At 36.8% G+C, this 24,325-nt stretch overlaps 1 protein-coding gene and 1 long non-coding RNA gene across 2 annotated transcripts in view; one reads left to right on the forward strand and one right to left on the reverse strand.

The window, feature by feature from the left end:
• LOC140145103 (cubilin-like) overlaps positions 1-15,822 on the reverse strand; it is a 114,951-nt gene extending 99,129 nt beyond the window's left edge. The window contains exons 1-3 of the mRNA XM_072166882.1: positions 15,565-15,822; positions 10,509-10,622; positions 1,718-2,071 (exon numbers count right to left, since the gene is read on the reverse strand). Coding sequence (XP_072022983.1) covers positions 1,718-2,071; positions 10,509-10,599 — 445 coding nt within the window. The 5' untranslated portion in view covers positions 10,600-10,622; positions 15,565-15,822. The remainder of the gene's footprint in view (positions 1-1,717; positions 2,072-10,508; positions 10,623-15,564) is intronic.
• Positions 15,823-16,477: 655 nt separating this feature from the next.
• LOC140145102 (uncharacterized) lies at positions 16,478-18,823 on the forward strand. Its single transcript, XR_011857984.1, has 3 exons — positions 16,478-16,934; positions 17,148-17,298; positions 18,649-18,823. It is a non-coding gene; the product is annotated as an uncharacterized lncRNA (long non-coding RNA).
• The last annotated feature ends 5,502 nt before the right edge of the window (positions 18,824-24,325 follow it).

Raw genomic sequence — 24,325 nt, forward strand, 5'->3', positions numbered from 1 at the left:
TAATGACCTTTGACCTCAAATGAAAAAATACTATATATTTACTATTTAATAACAAGTCATGTGTGAACATACCGTGACTCTGCTATGTGTTTTTCTGGCTAATAAAAAATGTTGAACATTTTTGGTTTTTGACCGTAAGTGACCCCTTAATGACCTTTGATCCCAATTCTGTGTATACCTTTTAGACACTGGCCATAGATGATGCATGTGTGCAAGTGACGTCACGGTGCTATGTAATATGTGGAAGGAGAAGCATTTTTAGTGAAAATCACATTTTCGGCCACTGACCAGAAGTGGATGACCTTTGACCGGAAAGGATCATGTGACATTTGTGGCACCACTCAATGGTCCTATACAGCAGTACTCGCCGTACGCCAGAGTTTCTAGAATGCTGCTAAAATAAGAAAAATTTTAATGTTAATTTATTGCACATTCTAGGGAAGCGTGGTTACCTTTTTGAAATCGCCGAGTGGGAGGGTTTTCAATGAAATATTTTTTGTGTTAAAACTGAAGCATTCATCATATATAACAATTCGTGATACCCAATCGTGCTAAAATTTATGTGGTTTAGGAGGCAGAGAATTTAATTTTAATATTATATACGCCAAAATATTTTCTGAATTTAGTCAAAATTAACACTCAATTGATGGTAAAAATTTCATCATAAAGATTACTGTTTCGTCTTTATGGGAATCTAATCTCCAATATCTGGAAGAAACTTTTGAGGACCTACGTAGAATTCTCCTATGAATTGCACAAATCCAGACCGTGTATTTTTTAAATTTCTTATTATGTTAGGGAAATGTGGCTGGGAGAATGTATGTATGGCGAAGAGTGGTGTGATGGTCCTAGTGACCAACTATGATCAACATGGCTGAAAGCATGTGGCTACGATGGGTGATTATGATGTTGACAGATGAAGAAAGAAAGAAGAAGAAAGAACGCGGTAAAAAGAAAGCACTGCCCCTGAAGGCGGCAGTGCAAGAAGAAGAAGAAGAAGAAGAAGAAGAAGAAGAAGAAGAAGAAGAAGAAGAAGAAGAAGAAGAAGAAGAAGAAGAAGAAAGAACGCGGTAAAAAGAAAGCACTGCGCCTCAAGGCAGTGCAATGAATGAATTAATTAATAGTCCGATGTATTTCACACCTGCCAAACACAACTCACCCAATTTTGAAAACTGGACGTTGAATGTACACTCTCAGGAATATTGATTGGCAACATTTCCAATTATGTCAGCGCTTTAATCGGAAACAACAGATGAATAGATGTTGCAATCCGTTGTTCAGAAGTGTTTCAGTCCATTTGCAGTGTGATTAGACAATGACCAGAATAAGTTTTCAGTCTCATTATTTGACCATTAAATGAACTGAAGTTTACTAATAGTATAAATGTAAAATAACTTCTTATTTTCCCATTTTATATTTGATATGTCATAATCATTTTCTAGAAATTTATATTTCAGCATAACAAATTCAACTAACCTTGAAATTTCGATGTTTGATACACATCTTCATCAGAATCATCCTATGATGTTGTGATGGACTTGTCCTTTTGCCTTCTTCTGATGAAGATGTGTGTCACACATCAAAAAATTAAGGTTATTTGAATTTGCTGTGCTGAATGTCAGCTTAAACCTTTAGAAATTGTATTATTGTTTATGAACTTCAAAACATGGAGCAATGAACGTTGAGCACGAAAATACGCAACACCTGTATACCTTACCTTCATTCGCCGCATCCATCACAAGTAAGGAAAATCCTCTATCCGTGTAATATCGTCCAGTTATAAATTCGAATATTAAACTTTCGTTCGCTGGAGATAGAATACGTGCTTGTGGCGTTTTGTAACCGTCATAAGCCAGAGCTCTTGGATTGGTGATAATTCCAACGTGGAAAAAGTCATCACCTATGATCGAGTCAAGCCTGAAATCCATGAATTTCACCAGGACTCTACGCATCGGTGCTGGAGTCACACGCCACTCACAGCGAAAGTTATTTATGTAATCTTCCGGATAGTTAGGTGACTGTATGGTAACAGAGTCATTCAATGATAGTTGAGTTACCTTATCTGGGCAACCTGTATGAAAGTATAATCACCAAACAAGTTATCGATGTAGCCAATTGAAAATCAACTAATTGGATTTTCATCTGGTCTACACCACAACCACCACCACCACCACCTAAACCACCACCTAAACCACCACCTACCAACCACCTAAACCATGACTACCACCACCACCACCACCACCAAAACCACAACTACCACAACCATCATAACCACCACAACCACCTACACCTTGACTACCATCACCATCACAGAGGCAGTTCGTTACTGAGCAATCATTTTGTTATTAATTATTACCATGTATTTAAATGAGGCTTGTTAAACTATTGAAGTAGCTATGTGCGCAGTTTGGCTATAAATAAATAATATATGTCACAAAATATTAAGAATTCCATTTATAATCGTGCAAATTATGTTAAAGTTGCCGTATTTGACAGAGTAAATAGTACCTATAGAGTTGATTAATCTAGGCTATGGAGCCATTTTAACAACACCCACCATTTAGTGGAAAAGGTCATTGAACTCTACACTGGAGGTCAAGATCAAAGTTTCTCAAACTTGCACAAAACCCACACCATCTTAATCCTCTAGCAAAAAGGATTCAGAAAAGTATACTTTGACCCATCTATGACGTGCGGTTATGGAGTTATTAGAGAGTTTGTGAAATGAAGTTTGAAACCACAAACTTTAATGTCTAGAGAATTATAAAGGATTATGTATTCAAAACCACTCTGCCATTAAAGCCGCTGGAAGTGGAAGTTAACGCGAGAATCTATAGTGTGCCCTGAATTATGATGGAAATACGTCATATTTAAGAACAATAGTTTGCATATTTCCTCATAGACTACATAATTACCTCTAGGCTAGTCAAATTGAAAAGTTACCCACCACTGATTGCAACAGAATCCATTTTGCATGCGTCCATCTCCCAAAAACTCACACAAAAACATATCAAAAGTCCCCAAAAATCAAAGTAGTGGAACAGTGCCTAATTTGCATAAATCCAATATGGCTTATGCGTGGGTGAAATTTCAAATTTGGTCAAGTCTTGCTGAAAACCAATTTATTGTTCTTGTCATAAGGATTCAGAAAAGGTATAGTTTGACCTATCTCCGATGTATATTTCTTGAGTTATAGGAGAAAAGGTCAAATGTACTTGGATTTTTGGGGACTTTTGATGTGTTATTAAATATGCTTTTTGAAACGAATGGTGATTAAATGGATTCTGGTGCAATTAGTTGTGTGCGGTCCCGAAAGTCGCGACGGATTCATTCGAGCACGCTTGGAATCAAGATCGAAAATGCCGAAATTTGACACTAAATTCCAACATCATCTGTAGTTTTTAAGGCATGCTTCTTTTAGTCATATGTGACTACTACAGACTATTTAATGTTATAAACATTTAATTTTACTATTTTCTAATGTCAAAAAGTTTACTTTACTATTTGCGGTACAACCCATATCCCACTTCCCAACAATGGTCCAGGCAGTGTTACTGCGTTTTTATCCATTTTTGGGCACTACTCCCTTATAATTGGTAAATGGTAAACAGTGATTACAACTTTAGAATTAGCAGTGCAAGTTGGCCATATATACAAAATTTCAGGCAGGGTTTTCATCCATTTTGGGACACTTATCATTTATAATTGTTACATGCTACACTGTCTGTGATTAAAGCAATGGATTAAGCAGTAAAATGTAGCCACACAGCCATATAAACCAAATTTCATAGTTTTAGAGGGTGTACTTATGAATATATTAACATCTCAACATGCGCTTTCGTGCCGCGATGCGTAAATTTGGGTAATTTTGGTAATTTTTCCACAGTTTTCAGGTGCTTTGTAGAACCTCAAGATATGCTTCAAATTTTCCAAATTTTTTGCCAGGTTACTTATTTCATATGTAAGCAAGTTTTTATAACTATCCAAAAAAATATCTCAATTTTTTTTGTTTTTTTCACTCCACCCTAAACATGTCATTCAAGTTTATTCAAATGAAGCGCCTTTTGTACTGAAGTGTTACCAACAAACCTCTTAAGCAAAAAAAAGGGAGGATTTTTGTTGCAGTCGCTTTTACACGCCTTTCTTATGATCGCACAGGTTCCTAGTTGAAAGGACAAGACGCTGTTGTTACAGAAACCATCACGTTCGCGTTAAAGCATGGAAGAAAGAGATAAGAAGGAACCACAACGACTTCGATCGGCCAAGTTTTAATCCGCTTATCTATTGACGCATGAAAAGAAAAGCCATCAATGGTACTTCCTTTCATGTATAATCCATTTACCGCGATCGCTGCTTGGCGAAATCATTACTGAAAAAAAAAACTATAACAAACCCATCCACGAAAAACAAACGCTACCGGAAGTATGATTCTGGAATTTCCCTGATGCTTTGAGCATGCATAGTAGCTTTATTTTGGGGTTTACAGTCAAACTGTTTTCTCGATCGTGTTGTGTAGAAAATGTACTTTAAGAACATCGAAAGGTTCACCAATATCGGCCGTTTTTGCCAAGTTTCATCTTGATCAAATAAGGTAAGACTTCATTGCGTAAATTTTCGATGAAAAATAGATGCAATGTTCTTAAATAATTCAAAATGTTCCGGTTGAGTCCGGTACATGAAACCTGATGAATTTAATAGCTTACATGTGTATAATCTTAACTAGCTAACTCGTTTCAGTGCCAAAGACTGCCAACTCTGAGAAAAAAGTCATCAAAGTTCCGGAAAATTGGGCAAAATGGAAGATAGAGATGAAGGGCGCCATCTTGTTGTCAAGTCAAACCTTCCCAGCATGCAACAATAGTGTTCTTTTCGGAAAATTACGGGGTCACCGAATCGATTCGATCACGCACGGAAATTACCGAAAATGACCGATGATCAAAAATCATGTAGTGTGCTTGCACGGAAGGTCATTAGTTCAAATCATCATCGAGACACGCTCCAGGAGACATGCAAATGTATGGAGTACAATACCAAACTAATGGATATTGATCAAAGTAAATCCTCATGAATAACAATGTGATATAAATGTCGGTAAAGGGAGTGAACAAAGTGAATGGGTTCGTTGTGGTTCCTTCTTATCTCTTTCTTCCATGGTTAAAGTAAGTTTGAGCAAGAAATCAAATCGATGAAGTTGCGCGCGGTTCCAGTTCCAGTCAAGTTTCAAACTTCATATCGCAAACTCTCTATTGGCAAAAGTGTATCATTGTGACGTAATTATGTCTAATTTTGGCTGACTTTGTTGAAAATAGTCTTAAACTATTCATCTCGTTGCAAGAAACAGAACAAGAATAGTTATAACACTCTATAGTAAATTTACTTTCTTATCCAGGTAACACAGCAATTGTCAAGGTCAAAGTGACTCAATATAGAATTCAGTGCCACTCATTTTGCTTTTGCTATTCCTTTTCTGATTTCTCATGGCAAGACAAATAATTTGTAACTTCACCTCACTTAGGCTATTTTATCTTCTGTAGTATGAATACCTCTTCAAAAACCTTCCATATCTGTCTGTCTTGCGCATTATTTAACCAAGTGGTGCCTCTACATGCTGTTATCTCGTCTCGTAATCTTCGTCTTTGCCTTCCTCTTCTACGCTTTCCCGTTCTTGGTTGCTACTCGGTGACGCTTTTTGTCAATCTATTGTCATTTTTTCTTGCCACATGTCCTGCCCATCTCCATTTCGCTTCACCAATCCTTTCCATGATGTCTTTGACTCCAGCTTTACTTCTTATGTCACTGTTCATGATTCTAAGTTATGTTTAGCACACGTCTTTCCATGGCTCACTGTATCGTGATGAGTTTTTGTTCCAGATATTTAGTTGTCGACCAGGTTTCAGCACCGTAAGTCATGGTGGGTAACACCATAGACAGTAGAGAGACACACATTGATTGTACATACGCCTCCTCAATGTCATTGGTAGCTTTTTATCGCAAAGGGTATCTTTGTATCTGCCAAAACAACATCAGTCAGCCTTGATTCTCAGTAAGACTCCCTCTCTTGTGATGTCTTCCATCTTGACTGTCTTACCCAGATAACTATCTACTTTCTCAATCGGTTCGTTGTCAATTTCAATGGACTCTCTAGTGTCAAAGTTGGTCATGTATTTCGTTTTCCCTTTGTGTATTTTCAGTCCAATTTTCTTGGTCTCAGTATTCAAGCTATTAAGCTAAACTTCCAAGTCTTTAACTGATGGTGATGTAAGGGCTACATCATCTGCAAGCCACAGGTTGGTTAACCACTCTCCATCGATGTTAATACCTCTTTCTTAAAATCTAGTTGTTTGAAAATTTGTTCCATGGCAGCTGTGAATATTTTTGGAGAGATTGTGTCCCCTTGCCGTACTCCCCCCTGTATGTGGATAGACTTGGAGACATCCTTATCTATGTGGATTGTAGCTGTACCGTTTGTGTAAGTGTCTTCTAAGATCTTAACGTACCCTTCGGTAACTCAAATCCTCCTTAAGGCTGTAAATAATTCACTATGTTCCACCGTCAAAAACTTTCTCATAATCTAGCCTATACAAAGCTTCAGGTGATACTCATTTGCTTTCTCAATCAGTTGGTTCAAAACATGCAGATGATCAGTTGTTGAAAAGCTCTCTCTGAAGCCTACCTGTTCTCTATGTTGATTCTATTCTGAATGATTCGTGTGAAAATTTTATATGCATGTGATAGCAGACTAATTGGTCGGTAGTTTAGATATCCTCTTGATCTCCTTTCTAATGTAGAAGAAAGTCTCGTCAATAATTGAGTGTTGATTTCTGCGCCTATCTTATACACGTCATTGGATATATCATCAGTGCCAGGTACTTTGTTGTCTTTCATTTATATGTTCTTTGTCCACTCATATGGCTCTCATCAATCTATCTTGCAGAGTCCTTACGGCTTTGGCTGCAAAACGTCATACGAAGTGTTGGCTTCCGAGTCATGACTGGGCAATGTGCAACCATCTTTTCTCTGGTGGTTGCGCCCGTATTGGCCACGGGCATAAAGGCCTCTTTTTCTTTCACTTCCATATTGATTCTTAAAGAGTTTTAGCCATAATTATACTGACGAGCTGGCTGGGCGAGTTGTCAGTAGAGGTTGAAGTCCGGGTTACCTCACCCTTAGTCTCACGATTGATGATCAGGCTACAGTCCACTATCCCCAGGGCCAGCCCCGTCTGTTAGCTCAGAAAGGTTTTGAGCTGTAACAGGTGGTGAGCAATTGACATACCAGTTAGCTACGAGAACGTGGCACAGTGTCATCGCCCTGATATCTTCATGGCAGAAATCGCCATGGTAGATTGAATCCACCGCCACGCATGGCCATTTTGTTCCGACCTGTTTAATAGTTTTGAGACGCATAATGGACCAAAAGACATCTGACTAAGGCTACTGACAATTGGCCGGTGACTGACCTCGCTGTGTGTGAGGCGAACATGGTACGCCATAGGTCATATGCTTTTAGACTACCCACGATTGGCCTATACACTGCGCTATATAATTCGGCACATATAAAATCAGAATTATTGTCAGTTTTTGAGTTCAAGACGCAAGCTTCTTTCTCAAGACGCAAGCTTACGACTATCATATCTGTTCAACACATATATTCAAGTGCAAGGAACCACATCTGGTTTCTTTAGACGAAATCATTTACGGGAGATATTCATCATTTTCTACCCCGGTATCCAAAGATTTTCGTCCGAATATCAAAATCGTGCATAGCACATTCACGTGTATCGATCCCGGGTATTGATTTTAGTATATCTGGTGTACCAAGTAATTATTAGCCAGGCGATGTCGGTGTGCGTGGGATTGGGTAACTACAGAGAGGCGATTAGGGACAGTCGGGCTGATGGTAATGCCTCTTGTACCTACAACCTTTATCCTATAGTAAGAATAGCAAAGAGGGGAGGAATTATGCAGAAGAAGGTTAAGAGCGTGCAGTAGGATAAAGAGAGAATGAACAGATGAAGAGGAGCAAAGCAGGAGGTTGAAGTTGGCGCATCATATAGTCTTTTCAACCAAATCTGAGCAATTTTTATTTTATCCCCATGTGGCGCCATAATTAGACCTATGACGTCCCAAAATTTCCTTTTTAGCCTTAACCGTACGTCATAGATAGCAGGGGCGTAGCCAAACCTCTTTGCCAGGGTGGGCAAGGCTCCAAAAGTTTCCCCCAATTTAATAAATAAATAGAGCGAATAGAAGTTCAGGGGTTTTGGGCATTTTTATACCATGAGGAGAAGCCTCCTTGCATACATTTGTAACGTTTTTATGTGAAAATTTTGCCATGGAAAAAATGTAAAGTTTTGTTTTTAGAATTATCTGAAAGGAAACAAAATTGAATTTACGATGTAAGAACAATACAATAAAACAATATTATTGATATTCTTGAGTTATTTTAACAAGTTGTTACATTCACTATTACATTCCCTTAAATTATTTCCCCCTTCTTCTTTACATTCTTCAATTTCTTCCCCTTTCTCTCATTCCTTCCCCCTTCCATTAAATTACTTTCCAATTACTTCCCTTTATGTTCCTAAGTTTCCATTCTTTCTCTTTCCGTCTTCTTCATATTCTTCAATTTCTTCTCCTTTGTCTAATTCCTTCCCCCCTTACATTACACTCACTTAAATTACTTCCCCTCAAATCACTTCCTTAAATTCCCTGTCCTTCTTCATATTTTTCAATTTCTTCCCCTTTCTTACACTCCTTCCCCCTGTGCATGAATTGCTTCCCCACAATAAACATGCAAGTTACATATACATGCAAGTTGTTTTTCCCTCTTTCGTTCCCCTTTCCCTATTCCTTCCCCATCCCTCTTAGGCTTCCCTTTTGTTTTTTCATTTCCCTCTTTTTTTATTTATTCAGGTTTCCTCTCTGTTGCTTTTCCTTCCCTCTTGACCCTTTCTTTCCCCATTCCCTTTTTCTTTTTTCCTTCTTTCCTTTCTTTTTCTCTTCTTCCCTTTCTTTTCCCCTTCTTTTTCCCTTCTTTCCTTTTTTCTTTCCCCTTTCCTTTCTCTTTTTTTCCCTTCTCGCTCCAAAATTTCCCCCCAGATTTTTCCAGGGTGGGCGAGCCGCCCACCCTGCCCACCCCTAGCTACGCCACTGATAGATAGGTCAAACTACAGAGTTTCTGAATACTTACGAATAGAGGAAAACATTATTGTTGTTTTTGAACTTGACCACAGTGTAAAAATTCAACGACCTTTTCCCACCAATAGGGGTGCTTCAAAGCCTATAATGCTTAACTCTAATAATATGATAAATATGTCTAATTTATTAACATGATTTGCACTATGGTTACGGAAGTCTATTGGACTAAATGAAAAGCCTCTGAAAAATTGAAACATTACAATTTCAGCAAATGAAACAATGATGTTTGAAAACAACATGGTGAACGTGTAAGAAACACCATCACCCCATTGCAAGTAGCACATACAAGCAACGCTCTGCAGGTTCTATTGTGCTATTGTTTCCGATTAGAGCGCTGACATATTGGAAAATGTTGCCAATCAATATTCATGAGAGTGTACGTTCAACGTCCAGTTTTAGAAATTGGGTGATTTGTGTTTGGTAGGTGTGAAATACAACTGACTGGGCGTTTTAATTACGTAACGAATAAAGGCATTGACATCATCGAATGGCTGCCCAGTGCTATTATGTGTTTAGTTATTATATAGGCCTAATAATTATTATTAAATGTATTCATCATTCCTTTCTTTTCCCTTCCCTGTACTTATTCTTTCCTAGGCCTACACTTTATCACTCCCTCCCTCTCATTGTCCCCTCTCACCCTCCCTCTCTCAATCCATCATTTTCCTTATATTTCTATTTATCTGCTTGTCTTTATTATATCGTTTTATTTCTCCCTTCCTACAGCCCTCTCTCATCCTCCATATCCCCTCCTCCCCTCTTCCTCCCTCCTCCCCTCCCAAGACTTCTCACAGAGGTGAATCTGCCCCTCCCCAACCCCCTCCCCTCTTTTTCTATACCAACCTCCTTCTTAAAATAAAAATAAATGGAAATTTCTTAAAAACAACCTTTATAGGCCTTTACTTATACTTACACGTGTATACGTATAGCGATTACCATTATAATGTAATACAGATATATGGACTGGACGTGGCAGCCTTCACACATTCTAATGTGTAATCATCAGCAAGAGCATTCAATTTATTTAAATGAAACGCCTAAAGTCAGGTGGGTGGTAAAGATGATTGCATCGACAGCTAAAGCCTCCTTTATAGATTTCAGACCCACACAAGCACACATTTGGGGTACGTGAGTACAATGGTACCACTTTACACATGACTGCCCTTACACATGACTGTAGTAATCTATTGCGACTCTATTTCTATTGAAAGCTCTTTGCATACAAGTAGCAACACAGGAACGTTACAGGGAAAGAAATACTCATTGAATGAATAAATTGATTGATATTCTTATGTCAGTTGCTCTTACCTATTTGTCCAGAAATTCCTCGAGGAAGCAGAACACATAGTAAACCCAACATGCCCAACATAAAAGGGCGCAGTCCTTCGTCGGCAGCCATCCTCTATAATTGTGACCTTTTACCTGCGGAGATCAAGTTCAGATGACGAATGATATTGTACCATTTCTATAAACTTATTTTACAACTTTTATAATACTTCAAAATATGGTAACATATAATCACAAAATGTGCAGATGCTAATTTTTTTTAAGGAATAACAACTTAATGCCTGAATTTATTAAGAGGCTCTTAAATCAAGGTGATAATCCTTTTAAGACAATACGATATTTAGTGTTTTTTTTATTTTCAAACTTAGTTTGTGAACTACAGGTATAACGGCAATACATGCAGGATAGTTATACAGTTTACACATTGAACCGTATCCTGCAAGTTAGCTTTGGACAATAGAAACTTCGTCAGGTTGTAGTTTCTGTATGCATACATTGGTAAAAGGACTACGACCTTGCATTTAACTTCCTTCAAATCTATGCAATATTTCTAATCATGTTCGTGAAACCCATAACCTCGGGACGAGTGTAATGAGACGATGTTCTTGAATTCCGGCAATGTCAATACCTGCATCAGCACAGCCCATGAATAGCTGATGGATTTTCCCTTGTTGATTAACAGTACGGACATTATAAGTAGATATTACAAGAGGTTTGAAGGTAGACAGGCGACAATAATCAGGCCCAACAGTTCGTGTTGGTATGCCGAGTTCCCGCCCGGGGGGGGCACTCAAACTTTGGAGGTGACGCGTATGTAGGGCTGTTAAGACCCCCTTTTTCAGCATCGCTGTCACCCAAAGACCCCATATTTTTTTACGAACACATGCTCGCTCCGCGCTCTGTCACCCGAAGACCCCCTATTTTTCCATTTGATCTGTCACCCAAAGACCCTTACAAGTTCAATTTGAACAGCAACTTTCATTTATCACTGATTTTGTTACCTATTTTGAAAAATTAAAGAAATTTGAAGCCATTTAGAACTAGAAATTCGATTTTCGAGGTTTTGTGGCGCTGTTTTGGTTCTCACCCAAAGATTCCATTTAAAAAAAAGGTCATGTTCTCACCCAATGACCCCATATTTTTTACATTTTGCTCTCACCGAATGCCAAAAATCATGCTCTCACCCAATGACCCCATATTTTTTACATGTTGCTCTCACCGAATGCCCCTTAGTGCGAAAGCGCCAGCCCTACACCTATATCCATTTCAAATTGAAGTGCCCCCCCAGGGAGTTCCTGCTGGTCCGTCATGGAGTCAACAGTATACTGCCGCTCATCTACCCTCGGTATTTTTGAAGATCTTGTAGTTTTCGTAATCGTAGAGTTTGCTGGGAATTACTTTAGTCCAGTCCTAACAGCTTTACGGGTGATCAGCCCTGTTTCAGCTTTTTTTTCTGGACACACAGCAGCCGAGATCTACCAATATGCAGTAGTTCGCCCCTGATCTGGAACATGTTGGCCAGTGTTGGAAGGTTGACCAATGATGACATGTTCAACACCAGCCTAATGACCGTTGAGAAGTAAATCTCCCTCTTCCGCTCTTTGGCCCATGATGAAAATACGGAGCCATTGAAAAAATACGGAGGCTACTCCAATATGAAGAGAATCACCACCGTCCTTGACCCCTTAGAATACTCAAGTAGCTGTACTTCATTATGTAACGATTCGTGATATCCAATCGTGGTACAATTGATCTGGTTTAGACACCTATGTTTCAGATGGACATTTTTTTCTTTGAAAAGACCATACATACAATACATAAAAAATATTTCGTATAGCCCCCTCACGAAAACTGGTGCATCGCATACTTGCTCAATTAGCATTTTGTGCAAATTTTATTACACAATTTGTTGCCGTTCTTTTTTATGGACATTTTCATTTTACATGTAAAGTCTATGGAGATTAATATTAGACAAAGCTGGAAAGGGCACCATAGCCTCATTTTAGGCCGTTTTAGGCACTTTACTCATAAAAAAGAACGGCAACAAATTGTGTAATGAAATTTGCACATAATGCTACTTGATCAAGTACAAATATATTGAAATACTTCTGAAGAGGGGGCTATAGCTAAAACAAAAAATGTCACATATCTTAATAGTGGTTATGAAACAAAGGTGTAGAAGGCAGAGTTTTTTTTTTTAAATAATTTTATATACGCCAAAACTGTTTTTGAAAATGAAGGCTGCAAATTGTTTTCAAAAATTACAAGGAAGCCCGTTAAAGATTCCTGTTACGTTTTAATGGTAATCTTATCTTTTATTTTCTGAAGTTAACAATTGGGTTCAATGTGGAATTTTTGTATAAAGTATAAACATTCAGATAATAGTACCCTGCAAGCCGGTGCGGTGACAACGAGCACCGAAGTCAAAATGAACGATATAAATATTATTATGTATTTTGTACTTCCACGTAGATTTCCCACTGATGTTTTATTACAAATGCTAGACTGGAAAAAACTTTCTGATCGGCGTTCAACACATCTCAACATTTTGGTATACAAAAGCCTTGCTCAAAAACTTCCTTCCAATTTGTGCAATATTTTTAACTCAGTTTCTGACAGTCATATTTATAGTACGAGAGCTGGCTCTCAAGGAAATCTGGTTCAAATTTTATGTAGAAACAACTCAGATGAAAGAAAATGTATCTCTAGGGGGGTGGTAACTTTTAATAATCTGCCTGTCATGGCCAAACAACCTCTTCCTGCTAGTGTTTCAATTTTCAAACAGATTATTTCTTAACACTTGCTTTTTTACACTTGTATATTATTAATGTATTGTTGTATTTTGCTTTATTTCTTTATGTACTTTTAAGAATTTGTATATTTCATATGTAATGTTTTAACCTTTTGATGTATTTTGTTTGACCCCTGGGCACCCATGGAAAACAGTGTTTCACTGATTGGGTATCCCCAGGCAAGATGTAATAAATAAATAAATAAATAAATAAATAAATAAATAAATAAATAAATAAATAAATAAATAAATAAATAAATAAATAAATAAATAAATAAATAAATAAATAAATAAATAAATAAATAAATAAATAAATAAATAAATAAATAAATAAATAGGCCCCTATTGTTGTATTTTCTGCATGCAGAAACACACAATTATCAACAATATAGCTATCGCTATAAACATAATGTTTTTTAAACAGGCAAAATACTAAATTATGGTACGTTTTCTGTCTTTGCTCGTCATAATATTGTTAATTCTATACCCGGTATGTTAGAGTTATGTATATAACTTTATATTTCAAAACGGCTACTTATGAATCGGTGGACGACTGGTCTAGCTCATTGATACTATTATATTATAATAGTTATAAGTTTGTAAATTTCTTTGAATGGAAATGGTGTTAGGCGAATTAATGTATGTCGTAGGGTGGTGTAACATGGATTCAGCATATAATGTGAATTGCGTCGCCATTTAGATTAAAGCAGTATGTAGACTCCGAGTATTAGACGTACAATATTGTATGTAACATATCTACGTTATTTAATCTATTGCCATTCTACAGGGTGAGTCAAAAAAAGTGCAATAGAGAAAAGAATCCATTTTTATTTAAGAACCAATTAGAACCTTTTAGGTTTTAAAACATTTTATAAGTGATATATCCATTAGTGACCTTTTGTGAAAAAAACCAAGGAATTAGCATTTACCGTTTTGTATTTATGACCCATTTTATAGCGATACCCAATTCTAATGTTTGTCCAAAAAACGTCTAAAATTTGAATGTCAGCCCACTCTGTGTAAGGTAGAGTTGGAACAACTGCTATTTTCTTAACCTCATTGGCATTGAAAACAAATTGTTATTGTCCTTGGTCTTGTTTAAGGAAAAGAAACATTATTTTTTGTTATTTTCATTTTACCTTTACGTTAAAGATGTTTATTCTCTATCAAAAACATACACATTTGTAGGTGGATTTTTTCAAATGTCGAAATGAAATGAGCGTAAATTGAAGCGGAGAGAATTATAAAACATCCAGTAGTTGGACATATTGGGATTTAAAAAACTGGAGGTGGAGTCGATTGAGGTATGAAGGACTTATAAGTAATGCTAGAAAGTTTGTTTGAATAGAAAAAAGAAATTGAAATACTCAAAAATCAACCTTATTAAGGTAAAGTCAGTTTCAGAGCTGGTGACTTTATTGTGCATTGTGTGCTCTCATTCAAAATACATGGTACCTCGTGGACAAATAATGAAATTGGGTATCGTAGCAAAAGGACTAATAAAAATTAAAAGGTAGATGTGATTGACTTCATTTTTTCACAACAGGTGACTATTGAGTGTGGCATTTATAGAAACTTTCAATAATTGGAAAGTTCAACGTGGTTCTTACACAATTATCGATTCTTTGCTCTATTGCACTTTTTTTGACTCACCCTGTATTTCCAGTAATGTTTAAGTTCTAACGAATGTTTGATGACGTAAAATCGATAATATGTCACGTATAATATCTGGTAGAAATATATTATCGATTTTACGTCATCAAACATGTCTTAGCTCTCAAATGCCGTTTGTTCTGTTCAATTTACAAGTAAGCACAACTCGAGATTAAAACAAGCAAATTGAACAGAACAAACGGCATTTGAGAACTAAGACTACGCCCTTGACGTTAATATAAGCATTATGTCACAACGGTATTTTCTTATTGCCAAAGAGGGCGCTTTTTACTTGCACAATTTTTTTTGAGACAGGCTGTATATACAGCACTGTGTAAATAATAAACGGAGGCATTATTTTTGTCTGATATTTTTAGAGATTGGCAAACACCCAAATGGTCACTTAAATCAGTTTTCTTTCTTTAGTAATTAAAGCTCTCGCCTTGGCAAGATTTGAATATAAAACTTTGATTTTTCTATAGTCACAGCCCACAGCTGCTCTTGATCAAAATAAGTTGCTGGTTATCAAACGCATACTACCCACCTGAGTCATAACAAAACAATTTCTTTAATTCATGAAATGTTAGCGACTTTATGATGTAAAAGAATATACACACATTTGACATCACTTACCTGTCTGACTAATCAGATCCACATAGAGATTCCTGATGTGCGATATTTCCAAAAACTTGCTACACATCCACTCCAATTTGTAGAGTAGGTGAGCATCTGTATTTGTCAAACTTCAAGAAGAAGTGTTAGTGTTCCAACGAGTTGATATCTCCAAAATGATGGGGCTTACGTGTATATAAATGTCACATTTGTAGGGTAGGTGTACAGCGTGTAATATATAGTTGAGTGATTTTCCATACAACACTTAAAGTAACAAATTCAGTTCCCTGGAGGCAACTTTGAATAGAAAAGTATCAAACAATAAGTGATAAAGACTGGTAAACTTGAATGCAATAGACCAATTGGTAATTCCCGAAATTCTTTGCGATTGAACCGACACTACGTCATCGTCAATGCGCTCATCGTAAACACACTCTTGACTAATCGGACGTGCGCCATCGATGTGACGTATCCTCGGTTTCAATCCCAAAGGCTTTCGGGATATTCCTAAAATATGACTCAACACAAGGCAAACCAACAATACAACATGCATGGTTGGACTGAAATTCGTTCCATATATGATCACGAGACTCAATATGATCACGAGCCGCATGCGTGTTTATTTTTGGAACCATAATAGCGCGCAATACGCTAAACCTAACCCTAACCTTAAAGTAACCCTAAACCCTAACCCTAACCCTAAAGGTGTGTAGTATTGCGGCCCATTATGATTGCATAAATGAAATTAAAGACCCATTCAGTGATCCCAGCGCAGATGTGAAAATATTAACTTATTTATAAAGGGGTCTTCCCGTGAGTCCAAAACACCGTCAGTCCGAACCACCGCTAGTTCAAATTTTTAGGGTTAGGGTTAGGGCAAGTGTTAGGTTTAGGGTTAGGGTTATGGTAAGATAGAAGCAGTGCAAAACAGAAGTGCAAGATTTGTATGTAGCGACTACGGAAGGCTGAGTAGCGTAACATCCATGAGAGAAAGCCTAGACTAGGATCTGTTAGAAACTCGCAGGAAAGCTACAAAAGTCACCATCTTCCACCAATCGCTAAAAGGTCACCTCGCCATTCCACTGGAAAACATCGTGCACCCAGTCCAACGCTCATCCAGACACAGCAAATTCATACAATTTCAAACATCAAAGAACTGCCTGAAGTACTCACTTATACCAAGTACCACTGTTGACTGGAACAATTTACCTCCAACTATAACATATAATCCGGACAAGAAAAAGCTTAAAGAAGCAGTATTACAGCATTACACAAGAAAAGCAACCAACAACTAAGAACAGCAGCCTATATCACCAACTGCTTGTTTGACCCCTTTTAGGGGCGTTAGGGAGTAACCAACCAGAACCAGAGCCAGAACCAGAAGGGTTAGGGTAAGGTTTAGGTTTAGGGTTAGGTGCTTAAAGGTCAAGGATAAGTCATTCAAAATGTCATTTGGTAGTTTTGAAATGAAAAAATTGGCAAAAATTGAAGAAAACCGCAGTATTGACGAAGTTGAAGCCCAATTCAAATACATGTAGCTATTATACTGTCAGTATATAAATTACAAATTTATGTAAATGCCTTATTTTGTCTTAAATACACAGCTTATGACTGAACCATCAGCAGGCTATGTTAGCACATCTTTGGGAATAACAAAGGTACCAAAGTCTGGATCTTGATGACTTTTACGATCATCCGGATGAGCAAATCACTGAATGGACCTTTAAGCGCACGGTTCTCAGTGACATAGTTCAGGTAATATATAATATTGTGGGCATGAACAACATATAATTAAACATAAATGATATCCAGCAAAAACATAATTAATGACTCCAGTATTTGAACTTGGGACATTTGGATCAATGCTCTACCAACTGAGCTTACGAGTCAGATACTCAGATGGGAAAGCCAGAATATTGACGTTACTATCTGCAGGCTATGCCATCAGTTCAGCACCAATCCACACACGAGAAATTATATCGTCCATTAAAGACTATTGTTGTTCAGTACTCGACTTGCTTGTCGAAATAATAGAAGGTGATCCAAAGTTTATTTACTTGGCCCTTTTACAATTAACTGAAGTTAACTGAACTTTCACCTAAATTTCGAAGGTTAAAGCTTGTGAATTGTATTAGACAATGTATTCCCTATCAAAATCGTATTCACTGTAAATTATATTAAAGCGAACGTTCCATTGTGCAGACCTAAGTCGCTCAGGTTCATTGCGTCTTTATATGGTATAATAATGACTTAACCTGAGCTTGGTGGGAAAACAGAAATAAATTATACTTACATAAATTATACTATATATATTTAGTGTCAATCAACACAATTTTAGAAAATAACTGAATTATAAGCGTTTCATATCTGTTTATTAACGGCTACTACATGGAAAAGAATCACCGAATATTGTTAGAACCTACATGACTGTTTTAGTTAAGTTTAGAAAGTGTAGATTTTAGATATAGTCATGCAAACAGAAATTCTAAAATTATTGAAATTTCTACACAGTTAGCTTTCGTCTCCACAAGCGTATAGAAATGATTAATATCAAAATGGGTGCCAACAAAGGACTGCGCCCATATTTTATGTAATGCACGTTCGTTATAGGTTTTGTCTTTCTTCTTCTTCTTCTTCTTCTTCTTCTTCTTCTTCTTCTTCTTCTTCTTCTTCTTCTTCTTCTTCTTCTTCTTCTTCTTCTTCTTCTTCTTCTTCACTGGTCACAAATTCTTGATAAACGATCTCATATTTCGTGACTGGAGTAAGGCCTTTGATAAGGTCAGTCATTCTATTCTTTTAAGGAAGCTTCAGCTGTATGGCATGTGCGGTACGCTTAATGGCACTGGATCTCCTCTTTTCTTTTAGATCGTTACCAGTGTGTTCAGTTCAGAGAGAAATCCTCTGAGTGGGTCCCTGTTGAATCGGGGGTCCCACAACGGTCTATGCTGGGTCCTCTTTTGTTTAATCTTTTTGTTTTAGATCTTCTAAATTTTGTTCAATCTCCTCTTCCACAATATGCAGATGACACGCTCCTGTATAGGCCTCTATGCTGAGGAATCCTGTCTCCTTCGATGTGATCTCTGTTTTGCTGTTTTGTATTTGCAGAGTTTTTAGGTTTAGCCACTTAGAAAGTAACTTACCAACCAGCATTCTGGTCATAAAATGCTTCACGCATGCGCAAGTTTCATCGGTAGCAACACGTTATCTCGTAAACATCATCGGTTTAGTTATATTGTGCTTAAACTCTTTTGATGCAATATGGAGGATTGATAATTAACTGATAAGGGCAAGTAATTTGAAATAGTAAGTATATAAACCAACAATATATTTTTTATTTACAATCATCGAAGTATCTTTAACATTACATGTACTTTTTAAGGATTTTGTGTTCCAAAGTTCGTGTTTGGTTTGGTTAAGGACCGGGGTATTCATTTATAAAAAATATTATTTAGCCTTTTACTAGTTCAGTGTTGATGAAGCAACGTATTTCTATAAACCTTGTCATGTTTATTTATTTTTTTGATATTTTCTAGATTATGCTGTCAATGAAGAAAGAATCTTTTACTTTTTTTGGGTGCGAGAAGAATTTAATATTTTCATCCTCTTCCATGTAATCCTAAAAATTTACAAGCTGGATTGAAGTACCAGGTCTTCACACGCTTCTTCGCTTTAGCTAATTAGCATGAAAATGGTCAAATCTTGCCCAAAGTGTATCGATATTGGGTTAAGAGATTTATGCTGGGTTACGGGAATGTCTGTTGGGTTGAGGGTGGTCATGGTGGGTTAAGAGGTGTCAGGTTAGATTAAGGGTTAGCAGGGTGGGTTGGGGGGGGTCAAGGTAGGTTAAGAAGTGTCAGGGGTTAGATTAAGGGTTAGCAGGGTTGGGGGGGTCATGGTAGGTTAAGAAGTGCAAGGGTAGATTAAGGGTTAACAGGGTGGGATGGGGGTCAGGGTAGGTTAAGAAGTGCCAGGGTAGATTAAGGGTTAGCAGGGTGGGTGGGTGGGGGATCATGGTAGGCTAAGAAGTGCCAGGTAGATTAAGGGTTAACAGGGTGGGTTGGGGGGGGTCAGGGTAACTTAAAGTGCCAGGGTAGATTAAGGGGTAACAGGGTGGGGGGGGGGGTCATGGTAGGTTAAGAAGTGCCAGGGTAAATTAAGGGGTAACAGGGTATGGTAGGTTAAGAAGTGCCAGGGTAGATTAAGTGGTAACAGGGTGGGTTTAGGTGGTTAAGGGGGGTCGGGGTGGGTTATAAGGGGTGTTAGGGTGGAAGTCACAGGTATTTGTGTTTCTCAAACACAGCTCTTCTTGTTACATAATTGCATTTATTGCAAACTCATGGTGCAATCTTTACTTGATTTATTCTGCATTATTTGTACTTTCAGTTATTAAACCATGTACAACGTAAAGAACCGGTACAACGTTGTACTGATAATGCAACTGATGTGCATAGTACAAGGTAAGAAGACTTACACATACCCCCACCACCCTATACACACACACCCCTACACCCCCAGTCTACACCCTCCCCATCCTAAAAGCCCAAAGCAAGCACATGCCTCTTTGTGGCTATACTAAGCACAGTATCGTTTTCGCATGTATATCCACGTTGTTACAAATGATATTTATATTCCTTTATAGATAAAATTTAAATAAATTTGATAAAAATTATAATCTTGAAAGTGTTTCAGAATTATCAATAACAGTTTATGAATAACAGTTGTTATTGTTGTTGTTTTTCTACTAAATTCATATTGGAACAAAAGCTGTCAACAAGAAATGCTTCAACCTTAAAGGAGCATTTCGTGATCCCTGCATCCCCTTTTTATGACATTTGTCAGTACATATACACGAAAAATGCTTATTCCCAAAATTTCAGTTGATTCAGATTTTGTGTTATACTTTGCGATTTATGCACGAATGTGTATTACACTGCTCCACATGCCACTGTATTGTATTATCGTCTTGGTTATTCATAACGTAATGCAAATTTGACGTTTTTTTTGCTACACGAATTAATCTGCAAGAAATGTTTGTACATTATGTAACCAGAGGTTTCCAGTGGTATAAAATTCTCAACTTCGTTTGAGAAAGTGGGGAATGAGACTGTACATCACGAAATGGCCCTTTAAGGGGGTACTACACCCCTGTGGTAAATTTCTGACTATTTATGCATTTTTCTCAAAAAATAATAACACACTGGTAACAAAAGTTATGTATATTATTGGGGCAAGGAATCCAATTAATATACTGGAATTTCAGTGACCCAAGGCAAGCGGTTCGTTATTTATGATAAGAAACAAGGTACCGCCAGGATGTACCTCATTGTTACCAGTGTGTTAGTTTTTGAGAAAAATGCAAAAATAGAGGGGTGTAGTACCCCCTTAACGGAATTGTTATTAGCGTAATGAGAAATGACTTATGTTCAACTTATTTACCAGTGTATTGTGCTTGTTCTTGTTCACGTAGCGTGGCTCCATTAGTGAAATTGGTTTTTGTTAGTTTATTTTATTATTACGAATATTCTGGTAGTCAAGGTGATGTTGTTACTAACTCATGAGTACACGACATCCTAATAATTCAATTATTATTATTGTTATAGCACTGTGAATTGTTATTAGGAAATTGGAAAAAACTGACATGCTGCATTGCAACACGCCAATATAGATGATATACAGTATAGCCAAAAAATTAAGGTACCAGTTGTATTCACCCCTGTATATCCTAAATAAAGAAAAAGGTGTCAAAATTTTAAAAAGCAGCCAATACCTGTACTCTTTAGCTCTGATTTAAGACCTCATTTGTTGAAATTGGTTAAGAATTAAAGAAACGGTAGTCTAAAACCTAATAAAGAAATTCAATCAAAAGTTGCACTTTTGTGTTCTAATCAAAGAAAGCACGACGCCAGTTTTAACGTGTTAATCAATGGAAGCACGGTGATGGTTCTCTTGTTCGTGAACGCTTTGTGTGCAAATCAATAGGGTGCTCAATGGAGCAAACTGCAACTTTGAAATTGGCATCTTCCTTGGGTTTTTGGATCGTCATATCTTTATTTCTTGAACAATTTCAACAAATGAGGTCTTAAATTCGAGCTAAAAAATACAGCTATTGGCTGCTGGTTCCAATTATGACATATCTGTCTTTGTTTAGGATATACAAGGGGTGAACATAACTGGTACCTTAATTGGCTTTTTTTTTTTGGCTTACTGTAGGCTATAGCATGTATAGAATAATTGTCTAAAATACAAAACAACAACAACAACAGGTATTTTTGTCCAAGTAATATATTTATTTTCTATAATTTTTTATGACAATTAGTTGTAAATGCATTGAACATGTTGTACAACATTTATAATACCTGTAGTTTAAGAACAAGACATTCATACACTCCTATATCAAAGCAGCCAATCAGAAAAGCTGTTAGAAAAGTACGAAACATGCATTGATTGTGTATATTGTGCACTCCGCGTATTACCCGCAGTGTTTCGCGCGCATTCGTGTCGCGTAGGATTGATTCATTTTTCGAGCGGGTTGATGCATTTAAATTTGGTTCTATTTTCCAACATTTTTAGTGATAATTTGTTTTTAAAAAAAGTAAAAATCACGTGTTTTTTCTTCTCGTGAATGAAATAGATTAATAAACTTGTATTACTTATTGTCGATAAATTAGACAAAATAATGCACTTGCGCTGATGTTGATGCGTCTAATGCACTCCCCCCTTCGGGGCTCGTGCATTAGACGCATCAACATCAGCGCGCGTGCATTATTTTGTCTAATTTCTCTCCCAATAAATATTACGCGTTCATAAACCTATAAGTATTGCATTATCTGTCATTATCAAGTAACAATTTATCCAATTGATAAAAAATTTTTAAAATACATTAAAAGACTAGACTTCTCCGTAGTCCACTTGCCCATTTTGCATACTCTGGCTATTACATTTAAGCATAAAACGCTGTTTTGTATTAATGTGTGTGCAATTGATATATTTTCACATCTGATATTTTCAGTCACCATACTCCCTCTGTTAGCTTCCCATCGCGATCAATAAACTGGTAGATTCCAAAATCAGAATTGTTTAGTATTGAAGTGAGCCATTATAATTATGCAAGATATGTCGCATTCAATATATTTTATTGTCACTAAAAATCTAATTATATAAACTCTTTATGACCATTTTATCATTGAACACTTTAATTTTAACATGTTTAATAAACGTTAAAAAGTGAGCTGTTGTAAACTTTTGAGACCTTATTTAAAGTGATTACCAACAGTTTACACCCCTGTTGGTAATCACTTTAACCTCCCCAACCACTCCATCTCCGACATGATCCTACAGGGCATTGAGTCTTTAGGTAACCGCCCCGACACCGTCCGTGCCAGCAGGGAGAAATTCTGGATGAAGCGCCTTCGTACCATCCAGCCACACGGTCTCAACATCCAAGAGGGAAACGACTAACTTGTTTTTCATCATCATAATATTTTGCCCCCCCCCCTCATTTTTTCCCCCAATTATTTTTTATATAATTTTTTTAAAAATATTTTTCCTCCACTTTATTATTTTAGTTTTTATTTCCTATTTACATCTATCATTTTGTAATATGTTTATGTAGTTGCCATTCATTTTCATATTTCTATTCAGCCCATTGTCTTCATTCATATCCTTATCCCTCTTACTTCCATTCATGACATCCCACTTCCTGCCCCTATTGATATTTCCCAAGTAACACTTATGTCTTCTATTGTCTTGCTAATTTCCTTTTCCTTTATGTCCATGTCCCTATATATATGCATGTTTGTGTGTTGTTTTGTCACTCTGCCTTTGATAAAGATCCTGCTAGGATCGAAAGCTCAGGCCCCTAAAACTTTGAAATGTTTAATAAACATTAGTATATTAAATTTTGAGTTCAACGGAACGCGTTCATCATGATAACATATTTTTATCAAAATTCGACTGTGGCATAGTCTATTAAGGCAGCTGTGTACTCTCAGACATGCATGTAGTAAAAGTGCCATAACTTTGTAATTATTCACGCAAGATATATAAAAGTATACATTTTTATAAAGGCAATACATCAATGAATCTTAATATAAATACAGATTTGGTGCAAAAACAACAATTTTGAAGAAAATCACAAAAAAGTGAGTTTTTGACCATTTTTGTTCGGTACATCATAACAAAAAAACAATCTTTCCAAAAATTTTCGTTTTGGTTTTTTCTTAATCTTGAGACACCATTCGAAAAACCATTTTTTTAGTTTTTTGATATTGGCCTTATTTTTTGAGATATTGATCATATAAGGCATCAAAATGAACTTTTTAAAATTCACAAACGCCTATTTGCACAAAATGATGCCTAAAATCGGAAATAGACCAAAATATAAAAAAATGAGAAAACCGTTTCTTAAGTCGATCATGCTTTTTATGATGAGCATAATTGCTTACCTATAGAAGCTGTACTTATTGAGTTATCGTGTACCTAAATCGTCATTTTAACGAGAAAATGAACATTGAAATAAAGGCCGTTGAAGTTTAAAGAGAATGCGGCAGTTCTCGTTTTTCTACCTTACATTACGTGAACATCGGGTAAATCCACAGCCCCTTGAGAAGTTTGGGGGAACTTTATTCATATCTTGATGTTTAAATCGAGGGAAAAAACTTGAAAAAATTCACATTTTATCAGCTAAAACGGAGCCATTTGACCGCTAGGTTTTTATGAAATCAGTGCTTCCATAAGATGCGCCGCGCATACAGATAAGCGTTGCGTATGCGTAGTGTGTCTG

The sequence above is a fragment of the Amphiura filiformis genome, unplaced genomic scaffold, assembly GCF_039555335.1.
Source record: "Amphiura filiformis unplaced genomic scaffold, Afil_fr2py scaffold_135, whole genome shotgun sequence".
Classification (NCBI taxonomy): domain Eukaryota; kingdom Metazoa; phylum Echinodermata; class Ophiuroidea; order Amphilepidida; family Amphiuridae; genus Amphiura; species Amphiura filiformis.